The following is a 12,245-nucleotide window of genomic DNA, read 5'->3' as shown; positions in this document are numbered from 1 at the left end:
CTAATCGGAGAAAAAATGTAAAACACAGGAAACAATGAGATGAGTTGAAGTGAAGTATGTTCAGAGAAGGAAAAGGTGGTACGGCACAGTAGAGCAGTCAGGGGAGAAGCTTGACCTGTACTTGAAAGACCGAGTCAGAACAGTGGTTGAAAAGAAGAGATGAGAAGGAGCACTGCATGTGCTGAAAACAGAGTAAACAGATTTTATTAGTTAAGAGAGTGTACATCGAGAAGTAGCAAAAAATTAATTTTGCGTAAAGTAAAATAAGCTTGCTGTATTTATCATCACAGATAGAGCTAAGATGCATATAATATTGAACAAAAGTCAGCAGTTGAGAAATACTTTTAGGAATTCATTTATTCACACAAGAGCTCTCTCCTGAGCTTCAGATCCATATAAACATCTGCTTGATGGGTATTTGCACTGGGATATGTCCCATATTCTATCATAATTTAATCAAAATTAAAATCAGTATCGGGCTTCCCTGGTGGCGCAGTGGTTGAGAGTCCGCCTGCCGATGCAGGGGACACGGGTTCGTGCCCCGGTCCGGGAGGATCCCACATGCCGTGGAGCGGCTGGGCCCGTGAGCCATGGCCGCTGAGCCTGCGCGTCCGGAGCCTGTGCTCCGCAACGGGAGAGGCCACAACAGTGAGAGGCCCGCGTACCACAAAAAAAAAAAAAAAAAAAAAAAAAAAAAATTAGTATCTTCTCCTGCAAACTTTCAGTCAGCAAATACCCCAGACCCTGTGCTAGAGACAGAGCAAAGAATCAAACAGACATGATCCCTATTATTAGAAATAATACAATTTCTAAATAATTGAAATTGTTTAGAGTGCTGTGGAAGAGAAATGAGGTGCCACAGGCTATGTAACTAGAGAGGCTAATCCAGTCTGGGAAGAGCCCTTTCAGATGAATAGGCATTGTCTAAGTCAAGAAGGGTGGCACGTGTCCCTAGTGTAAGGGACAGCTGCACATGTTGCAGCCCAGTAGTAAGAGAGCACATAGTGCTCAGTGAACTGAGAGATAGCCAGTAAAGATGGAGCCCAGGGAGCAAGGCAGAGTGGTGAGAGGCAAGTAGGGTTAATCAGCAAGGCTTGATCATTTGTGTAGGGGAGGAGGGAGAGGTCTTAATGACTCCCAGCTTTCTGCCTTGAGCAGCAGGGTGCATAGTCATGCCATTTATGAACTCTAGGGAAAACTGGAGCAGCTGAAGGAGCAGAGAAAGGGGAGAGAGAGAGAGATTTGAGACATCCAAGTGGAAATCCAGATAGACAGTTGAACTTAGAGGTCTGGTGCTCAGAAGAAAAGTCAGGACTAGTTTGCACTTGATGGCACATACATGCTAATCCAACCAAGGAAATAAATGAAAGCACATCGGGAGAGAGTGAAGAGTAGGAATAGAAGGGGACCTAGAATCAAGTCTGGAAAATGTGTATCGTAGTTGCTCTGCCTCTGTCCCCAATCTCAGTGAATGACATCACCTTCCACCATGTTGCCCATATCAGCACCCTTTCCTGCCAGTCAAGTACTAAGTCTCATTGATTCCATTTGTTGTCAGTTCTTTCTCACATTGGAAGACCAGGTGCCTTTATATATTGCTCACTGGTATCTAGAGGATGGGCCACCAAGCAGCTTTTAAAGTAATGCAGGCCACTTGAGGTGTAGCCACTTTGGGAATCTACTCAACTTTGCCAGAAGTGAGTGTTATGGGTCAGCTTCTCCCCCTGCAACACTTCAATGGAGCCCAAGTCTTCATTTCTGAAGCTAGACTTTTGAAGTACCCATACTAAACCTTGCCTGGATCAGGAATGTGATAAAGTGGACTCTTCCTGATTTGCCTTAGCCAGTAGGAGAATGAATACTATTCCAGCTATTTAAATACCGCTCTTTTTCACCAAGTCTGACTAGCAGCATTTTATATGATCACCTGGAGGAGTGTTTCTTTCAGTCTTACATTTCCTGCAGCATCACCTCCTAGCTGGTTGAAATTCTGGGCTCTTTCCCAACCAAGAAGTCTGCATGGAGGCTAGATTAAGTTGGCATTCTTGGATTTGGAGGCACCCCAGAGAGTTAAGGATCTTCAGCAGTTACTGAGTTAACAGTTTATCTCCTACTTGTCTAGCTTGGCTGTTCCAGTTGCTGTCCTCCTGAGAAGGAAAGGGGTTTGTTTAATTCCAAGCTCCACCTATGGGCTTCCAGCACATGAAAATCTTATTTATTCATTTTAATCCAAGCTCTTCACTATACAGTAACATCACTAAACCATTGATTAGCTGAAGCCAAGAGAGGATTCGGGAAAAGTCAACCTGACTCCTGGGACTAATTCCAGGAAGTTTATCCCAGCCAGTTTTTCTATATACTCTGTATGCTGCCATCTCCATACCTCCCCACCCCCAGAATAATCCCACATAAAAAATTTAAAAATCTTTCCTGGCTTTTTTTGCAATTAAGATTATGCATCGTCACCCGTGAATTTTTTTTAATTCTCTAGTGAGAATTTTTTTAAGTGTTTCCACTTGTTTCTTTCCTTCAGATCCCAGCTCTCACTATGTGATTACCCTGAAAGCATTTAACAATGTGGGTGAAGGTATCCCCCTCTATGAGAGTGCTGTGACCAGACCTCACACAGGTAAGGTACCCTGTCCATATCTGGTCTTCAGCGTTTTTTCCAGCAGCTTAAGTAGAATGTTGACATGAGGCCAACATGCCCCATAGGTATCAGTGAAAGGAAAAGTATATGGCAATTTAGGGTACAGGCTTCAAATAGGAAGATAAATGGGCTTTAAACATGGAAAGTTCTATGAATCCCTGTTTTGCTTTTTAGAAAATGTTAACAGTCCTGTCATGTAAACAAATCTATGTAAATGTGTAACACATGTTTTTAATATGTTGGGATCTAGAAAGCATAGTCGTGAGAGAATTAAAAACGAATTTTCATCTTTTGGTCATGTGAGTTATAACTAAAATGAGAAAAAAAATGAAAGGATCTCCATATCTCTGAGGAAATATATAGGTTACTGATGGAATAAATGTATATGATTGATGAATCCAACATTTTTTTTATTAGTGACCTGAGTTAGTTGGGAAGGTATTTTTCTATGTGCTTTTTATATGCTTTATCTATAGAAAGTACGAAGTCATATGTACTATCCATTTGATCAACTGTACATTTATTACAAAAGAGACCAAATATTTATTATTTTTCTTTGTAATTTAATCTGTTTTATTTAATCTATTTTAATCTAATTTAATCTATTTTATTATTTTTCTTTGTAATTTAATCTATTTAAAATATCTTTAAAAGAATAATGTAAAATGTCTGTAGATTATGTAAAACGTGATTTAGATTTGAATGAGAAAGTTCATTGAAGTGAATATATTAGAATTGCAAAGTTTTCTAAAGGGTACTGAAAACCAAAGAATTTATCACTTTCAGAAATGCTCTTTTCTATTTGTTTCTCAAAATTGTGAATCTGTATTGCCTGCTATGTATTCTGGATACTTTGCTTAATAGTATGGATTTGGCATTATTCGTTTTAAAAAGATAATCTCTGTCCCCTTTTTTTATGCTTTTACTTAAAAACACCAGCACCATGCTACATATCCTGTCTTCTCCTGTGTGCTTACAGTTTATAAGTTCTCTTAAAAATAGCTTTGGTATTTCAGAAACGAAAAAAAGTAAGATGAAAAAGAATATTTAAGCGGTTTGCTACTTTCTTAAATCAGTCTATAATAGAAAAAAAAATTTGGAATTATTTTCTTTTACGTGACTTAAAAATGTAACATGGCTAGAAATATACAAGGGGAAATGTTCATAAGTCATGTAACCTAGTTATCTTTTCCAAGAGTTGTTACAAATAAGAAAAAAGTTCTCAAAGAAGTCTTGGTGATGTTTGCACCTGAAGCTGCATTTTCTGTAACTAATTGGTATGTGTTCTGATCTTTGAACAAAGCCCTTGATTATAAGTATGCTGTTCCTGTGTTATTTTTAGTCTTCATTGTGTAGGAAATACACAAATGGAGACTATTTCTTTAGCTTGGCAATTATTCATAAACAAGGCCCATGGCATTTCAGATTTTAGGTTATAGAAAGGACTAGTCACTGTAACTATATGGGAAACCCACTTTAAAACCTTCACTTAAAATAAATCAGTGTGTACTTAGAAAACTGGCCAAGAGTTGGGAAAGCCCAAATGGATGCTGCTGTATTGCCGTGGGCTCATGGTGCCTTTGTGCTCATTCTGGCCTTTGTTTTGACAATGATGCTTAGAGAATGTGTCTGTTGCATATGGTGCAGGACAGCACATGAGTATAGACTTTCCTTTCTATCAAATAAGTGCTCTGATTTCTAAAGTTCATAAAGGCTGTGTCACTTAGACCTTTAATAACTATGGCATTTCCCATAACTGATAGGGATTCATCAGTGGGTTGTTCTAAGTCTACTGGAGAAAGTGTGGAAATATTCCTGCGTGGCGTCAGCTTACCTTTCGTCTACGAAGAGTAATGCCCTTGAGTTCCCTTTGCTTTATTTGCATGTGAGCCATATTGCTGCACTTCTTTTAGACCCAGGACGTCAGCAGATCTGAACTGGACCCTGCATGGGTATCAGATACGCCCAATGCCAAGGCCAGGCTAAGTTGCTGTTGGCTGATACTCAGGACTCATGTTTTAGAGTAGGGACCCCTACATGTCCAGTGATACCCACTGATAAGCCATGTCCCAAAAATTCAACCATAGTCACTAAAATATTAAAACAGATCATGAGCTTTGTGTTATTTGTTTAGAAAGAATACTCTTGATATTAAAAGCAGTTTTCATCTTTTAATGATCCTTTTTGGACAGGAGGTAGAATTTTCAAGTAATTTAAAGGAAATTTTTTAGGAAAAAGAAAATTCAAGTTTAATACATTAATATAATCACTGGATTACCAAATTTTATATACCTGTTCAATATACATACAGAATACAGGAGAAGAAAATAGTTAATTACTGTTTCTCTAGATGCTTTCCTGCAATTTTTTCCTGAAAGAATGCAAGTGGAAATACTCTTTTAAATGAATGGTGGTTATCTGTTAACTCTGGATTCTCTTTCTCTTTCTCCATTTCTCACCTTTCATTCCATTATATTACCCTGCATTTCCCTTTTTTTTATTTTTGTTTATGTTAAAATGGCACTTCCATTTTTTAATTACTTTTTACCCAGACACTTCTGAAGTTGATTTATTTGTTATTAATGCTCCATACACTCCAGTGCCAGATCCTACTCCCATGATGCCACCAGTGGGAGTTCAGGCTTCCATTCTGAGTCATGACACCATAAGGATTACATGGGCAGACAACTCACTGCCCAAACACCAGAAGATTACAGACTCCCGATACTACACAGTCCGATGGAAAACCAACATCCCAGCAAACACCAAGTATAAGGTACTGGCACATTTGTTCTGGTTGAAAACCTAATTCTTGATATTTTCTGACTCTGAAGCTCTTGATTCATATATTTCCAGAATGCTAATGCAACGACTTTGAGTTATTTGGTGACTGGTTTAAAACCAAATACACTCTATGAATTCTCTGTGATGGTGACGAAAGGTCGAAGATCAAGCACATGGAGTATGACAGCACATGGGACCACTTTTGAATTAGGTATGTGTTGTCAGAACTTTGTCACATGGCATTTCTTCTCTTTGCAAGAAGTGAAAGCCAGTGAAAGTCCGTGCTAATGTTGTGCCATATCTCAAGTCATAAGACATCTCATCACCTGTTTTTCCTACCCAAGGAAAGAATTGAGTGCGTGAATTGACATATTTACAGAACACAGTGAGCAGCTACAGCTGGAGTTCAGTGTTTGCTTTTTCAGCTGATTAATTATGTTTTTTCATCGTTGTACAAGAACATTAGCAAATAGGACAATATAATGCAAAGTGTACTAGATTTTAGGAGTCATGAGACTTGAGTTCAATTCCAAGGTCAACCATCTGTTGACTGTGATCATAAGCAAGTCATCCAGCCTCTCTGAATCTATTTCTTCCATCTATAAAAGAGGGGTGATCTCTGCCTTTCCTACTTTATAGGGTAAAATAAAGTACCCTATAAATAAAGTACATGGTAAATTGTAAAGCACTGTGTAGATGTAAGGAATTACGGTTATTAACCTTGCCTTACTGGGAAATTGAGATAGAAAAGATGAAGTGGGCTGCCCTTCACCAATGCTATGCTTGCTAGAGCCTCAGCACTTTACCAGAGCCTCCCAAGCCTGCCCTAGGAGCTTTCTTGCAAACTGTTTAGTGTCTTATAAAATCTCCCACTGGAGTATTCTTAGGGTTTTTCTCTGTAAGTAAACATGAAAGAAAAAAGACAGCTAAGTAAATCAAGGGGAAAGCAAGCCATCCAATTTTAAGATTTTGCTTGCTTTTTGCTCACTTGTAGACCTACCCTTCTGCCCCTTGTACTTCCCTAGCATGGGGAGGTGTGTAACCGTTGGGAGGCTCTGTCTATTCCACCCTCCTATTTCTTTCTCCCTTTTAAATGAATAATGAAAAAAATAGAGCTATAAAGTCTCCGTAGACTGGGTTTGGCCCTAATGTCTTTTTATCTTCACAGTTGGTTGAATTTCCTGCAGAGAAAAGGGGTTAGATTTGGAGAGAAAGAAATATAATGCACAAAAGCTTAAATAGACCTTGAGTTTGCTTTCTTTGCCAGTTTTAAGAATATCTTTGTGCTTTCATTCCAGCCCATTAGGTAATAAATGATACTCCATCAGGAGTTTGCATTTCACTGGGCTCCCTTCCGTTTTATACTAGGAGAATTCCAGTATTTTAGGAAGAGAAAAGTAAATTTAAGGATATACTTACTTTGCTCATTTTCCAACTAGTACATTAAAAGTTTTCAGCCATAACATGGAAATACAGATGCACTGTCATTTTTATTTTATTGGTTTTTCTGTTCCATAAACAGCTTTACATTTCAGAGCAATAACCTTCAATAGTTTACAGTATCTTTTCAGCGTAAATTTAACTTAAAAAAAAAACCCATCAATTTGTAAATCATTTATTCTTTGGGGGAATGGTGGTTTTCAAACACTGTATTTGGTTTAGAGAGCCAACTGTAGGTAGAGAGAAAGTTACTTTATACTTAAAACTATTCTAACAAAACAATCCAATTTGGGGGGAAAATGTCGTCTTGGGCACATTATATAACATTTCTCATTTTCAGTCTCCTGATCTATCAAGCAGGGACTACAGATGTCTTTTGATTTCCCTAACTAGCCTGCATATCCCTGACCTCCCCATCTGGATGCCTATACTGTATTCTCATGGTGTGATATTTCCTCTTTGGTACTTTGCATATTTTTCTTTTCATTGGAGCTATTTATAGATAGACAGTGAATTCTTTGAAGCCAGGAGGCTTTATCTTTTTTGCCTCTGCCCTTCATTGTGCATTCTAAATGGAAAGGGTTGAGGAAAGGGTGAATTAAATTGAAATGGATGGGAATTACTGAAAGTATTATTATTTTGTAGTTCCTACTTCTCCACCCAAGGATGTGACAGTTGTGAGTAAAGAGGGAAAACCTAGGACCATAATTGTAAATTGGCAGCCTCCCTCTGAAGCCAATGGCAAAATTACAGGTAAGAGGCCTAAGATGCCTTTGAGTGTGTGACTGTTCCCTGTTCCTGCCTGGCAGAAGCATTCCAGGAGGGTGCCTCCTTGTTAGGAGAAATGGGGGTCTTAAAGCTGCCTTGGCCATTTTATGAGGTGTGAGTCATGATGGTCCTGGAAGGTGGAGCAAGGACGTGCTGTTTAGTGACATAAAAATGATTCACTAGCTGGTTGTTCTGACCCATGTTGCATGAAAGTCTGAAGGTTGTGGGTTGTACTAGACAGCCTTTGGTTATAGTGGAACTTATGGACATATTTATTTTCCTCAGGAAAGCTGCTCTTCTCTATCTCTGATTAGATGACCAGCTTTGAGATTAAAGACCCTGCCTAATTCTACAGAATAATACCCAATAAATATAAACTCAGTTCTTTTACCCAGAAGCCAAAAAAACCCATTAGGCTTTTAGTTTCTTTTTTCACCCAGAGCTGCTACTTCAGCTTCCTGTGCTCTTACAACTAGAGTTAAAAGTCCGAGTTGGCTTAGGCCTTTGAAGGGACCTTGAATTTTTTCAGAGTAGAGGGCACTATGCCTTCCTTGGCCTTATCAGGGAGGAAAACCTGCCTCTGCTCCAGGTAGGTGTATGCCTCCTAAAGTTTCTTCGTATGAATAAGGCAGCCTAAGGAAACTGAAGGCCTTTCTTAGCATTGTCCTGCCTTGGCTTTCAATAGGAATCCCTTTCCATAAATCCCAAGTCTTTATGAAATTTTTACTTTAGGTTTTAGAATGTGCCTCTTCCATAAAGGAATTAAGCATGACTTGACATGGATTACATTTTGTTTTGTCTTTAAAACCAGTAATGATGCAGTGCATTTTTGCGCTGTGTAGGTCAGGTAGGCTTGTGGTTGTGGTTCTTCCTGCCTCAGCCATGGAGATTGAGTGCCCTCTGGTGGATGTATCAGGTGACGTTTCACTGTGACTTCACCCACCCCAAGTTTGGGAGAGTTTAGCAGAGGTGGCTGCGCATCTCCTAGGAGTTTTTCTCCTGGGAAATCACATTGGTGAGAGTTAAAACAGCATTGATGGGCTTCCCTGGTGGTGCAGTGGTTAAGAATCCACCTGCCAATGCAGGGGACACAGGTTCAAGCCCTGCTCCAGGAAGATCCCACATGCTGCAGAGCAGCTAAGCCCGTGCTCCATAACTACTGAGCCTGTGCTCTAGAGCCATGAGCCACAACTACTGAGCCTGCGTGCCACAACTACTGAAGCCCACGCGCCTAGAGCCCGTGCTCCGCGACGAGAAGCCACCACAATGAGAAGCTCGCACACCACAACGAAGAGTGGCCTCTGCTTGCCACAAGTAGAGAAAGCCCACATGCAGCAATGAAGACCCAGTGCAGCCAAAAATAAATAAATTAAATAAATAAATAAATAAATATATATATATAGCATTGTCAGGCCGTTACTAGTTACTAGTTTCCAAAACTGCATTGAGTTAATTGTAGACCCTAGAGGTATAGGATGTTGGAATGATGATTAGGTTATTTTCCTTATATAATTTCCTAGCTTATGAGAATATTTAACCCTATATTTTTATCTTTACTTTTATTACATCAGCTGCAGATATAGATGGTAACTTAGTCTGGCACTGTTGAAATTGTGGTTTTATCTATATTATGTTTAGTGTAGCATTTAAAATGCTTTTTACCATTGCTAATTTAATCTGTAACTAGTTCTCTATTTGTATATGCTGTAACATATATCTTTATTGACTTAACTGATTGCAAAAGAAAAAGCCAGGAATAAGATTTCTTTTCCCATTAATTCCTTTGGATAGGTTACATCATATATTACAGTACGGACGTGAATGCAGAGATACACGACTGGGTTATTGAGCCTGTTGTGGGAAACAGGCTGACTCACCAGATACAAGAATTAACACTTGACACACCATACTACTTCAAAATCCAAGCTCGGAACTCAAAGGGCATGGGGCCCATGTCTGAAGCTGTCCAGTTCAGAACACCCAAAGGTAAAGCCTCCCAAACAGAGTGTTTCATTGTGTGTCTCTTGAGTGGGGCTATGCGTGCACATGTCACTTTAGCATGTAGAGACTGGATGATACAGGAAGTCCTGATGATGCGCTTATGAGCCACAGTGTGAGCATTTATCTCAAAATGATCCCACCCACTGACTACCAAATCAATGTTCCCTAGGTTACTGACTTAACCATATAATTTACAGGGGAACTCTTGACTTCAGGCTGTTTGAGGCAGATGAATCGCAGTGATCTAAAAGTTCTTACCAGTCAGATCAGATGGGATTCTCTTGGTTCCCACACAGCGTAGTAGCATGTTTATTGTGATGGATGATTCTCTTTCAACACATGCAGGCTCTTAACCTGAAAGGCTTATTCATGGACCTTTGTAGAGAGAAAGGGTTGAGGCTTTTCTCAAAAGGGGCCCTTTAGAGAAAACTCTAGATAAGAAAGTGAAGGTAAAATATTGAACCAAGTAAGCTTAGGAATAAAAGTCGGGGACTGAGTCTGGAAGTATGGAAACCATACATGGATTTCTTTTCTGTTAGTACGAAAAACAAGACTCAACGTGTTTGGAAGTTTGTGGGTTTTTATTTTTTCCTTTAAAAATTCTGCCTGTCCCATCTTCAAAGCTTGTGATCCTTGCTCTTGTTTTTTTCTTCCCCTGTGCTTGGCCTGTTAGCGGACTCCTCTGATAAAATGGCTAATGATCAAGGTAAATGAGTAGATGGCCTCTCTTTCCTTTCCTCTCTTTTGTGACCTATTATTAGCTTTTTGGTTTTTTGGGGTTTTTTTTTCCTGAAAATCAGTACCAGTACCATGTGTTAAAAATCAAATATTTATTGGCCACAGTAGAGTTGAGTCCATGTTTGTGGCACTTGGAGTATCTGAAAAGCTAGGGAATCTATTGATACTTAGGAGCTAAATAGACTGGCAGGAAAAAAACTGAGTCAAACTTCTGCAGCTGTAGGAGATTGGCCTTAAGTGTGGGCCAGATTATCATTTGTGCTAAGATACTGAAATTCTGTAACACAGATAGGGATTTGGGCCATGATGAGAACAAGCATACCAATTTGTCATATTTGTAGCATCTAGAATTTTATTAACATCTCTAAGTGAAAAATTTAATCAAATTCAGTGAATACCCTCTTTTCCTCCCCCCAACAGAAAATCTACAAATGTACCCTACTGAATTGTGTGATTATCTGTGACAAAATTAGTGGTCTCTGTTCTCTTGTTGTAAGCTTAATTCAGAGCTGTTTTTCCATTTCTTCTCTTAAATATATCTGCTCATTTTAAAACAGGATAGAGACAGTTTACAGTGGAAGTTTAGGAAGCTTGGGCCTCAGTGTCACCATTCTTGAAATTGTCAGTGTAGTCTGTTCACTGCAATTGCTATGGTGGAGAGGTAACTATACTTTGTGATTTTCATCTCTGGGAAGTCAGCTAAAGTTGGTATCTGTTTTCTGTACTAAGAGCAGTAAAAGTAAATTTGATGGTTGCTTTTATTCTTTAGGAGTAGTTACTAGAAATACAGAGTCTTTGGATCTTGGTTAATGGCAAGGAAGATTCAAAATTTGAAGTTTCAAGTTTTAGGGCTTTGGAAATGTGTTTGCATTCAATGAGCCTTTTGTTGTATGTTAGAGAAACTGCAAACATACCTCTGTGTCTGTGTGTGTGTCTGTGTGTAAGGCACCCTAATCATGGTAGAACCTTTGACTTAAGCCTGAGAATAGAAAAGTAACTATACTGAATATGCACAGAATATAAATGTGCTCACTGTTCTTCCATCACTTCACCCCATAAGCCAGGGTGCAATTCTCAGCTACACCGCACCTTTGGTAGTTAAAATTCTTTGCCCATATTTATTTTTGGTGTTTGGCTAATCCCTGGAATTTCTTGTTCATAGGTTAAATATAAAGGAAAAATGTTAAGAAATATGGGAATTAAGTCAATCGGTTTCTTGGCAAAGTGTGTTCATTGGCAATTATTTACATAATATGTTACTCTGGATAGCTTGGCTTAAATGTGGGCTACCTGACAAATAAGTACACTTAAATATGAAGAGCCTTACAAGGGCTGTTTCATCTCTGCCACCTTATCACAGTGAAAAGAAAAACTGGAATCTTGAAATATGGTGTGTGCCATTTGGGAGGAATGACGGCATCAGAAGTAAAGGGATAAAGTAATAAGTATGGACAATGGGAAAGGGTCAAGGACTGTGAGTTAAATTCTAGAATATGCCCTTTTGGATACCCAAGACCTTCTTTGGGGGTTTTGAGCTTCTGGAAACATAGAAAATACTGTTTTCATTTCTAGATTTATTCGTTAAATGAACTCATACAGAAACCTTCAGATTTTAATTTCTTCCATTTCCTCCAAGTCTGATTATTTATAGCAGTACTTGATATTAGCTGTAATGTTTTACAGCAACACATCTGGTTTATGCATTTCCAGGCAAGCTTTATTTTGTAGAAATAACTCTCATTGAAGCTTCATGCTCTTTACCTCTGCAAAGGATAAGATAATATTGTTCCCTAAAGATTTATTTAGTAGTTAATATTTATTGAACATTTACTGTGTGTCAGGCAGTATTCAGAATACTTTATTG

At 38.8% G+C, this 12,245-nt stretch overlaps 1 protein-coding gene across 17 annotated transcripts in view; it reads left to right on the top strand.

Moving 5' to 3' along the window:
• The window catches only part of NEO1 (neogenin 1), a 240,638-nt gene that overhangs the window by 205,165 nt on the left and 23,228 nt on the right, over window positions 1-12,245 (top strand). For 14 of the 17 annotated variants that reach the window (XM_089907038.1, XM_089907036.1, XM_089907025.1 and 11 more), the window contains 5 exons: window positions 2,534-2,629; window positions 5,203-5,426; window positions 5,507-5,645; window positions 7,520-7,627; window positions 9,434-9,628. In XM_089907038.1, the coding sequence (XP_089763164.1) occupies window positions 2,534-2,629; window positions 5,203-5,426; window positions 5,507-5,645; window positions 7,520-7,627; window positions 9,434-9,628 (762 nt within the window). The remainder of the gene's footprint in view (window positions 1-2,533; window positions 2,630-5,202; window positions 5,427-5,506; window positions 5,646-7,519; window positions 7,628-9,433; window positions 9,629-12,245) is intronic. The other 3 variants (XM_030761716.2, XM_089907028.1, XM_089907032.1) reach the window with 2 other exon arrangements.

The sequence above is a fragment of the Delphinapterus leucas genome, chromosome 2 (assembly GCF_059928025.1).
Source record: "Delphinapterus leucas isolate spDelLeu-1000000601 "Yukka" chromosome 2, BTC_Dleu_Yukka2, whole genome shotgun sequence".
NCBI classification, from domain to species: Eukaryota; Metazoa; Chordata; class Mammalia; order Artiodactyla; family Monodontidae; genus Delphinapterus; species Delphinapterus leucas.
Note: the sequence above shows the minus strand (reverse complement) of the source record. Positions and strands in the feature narration are given on the sequence as shown.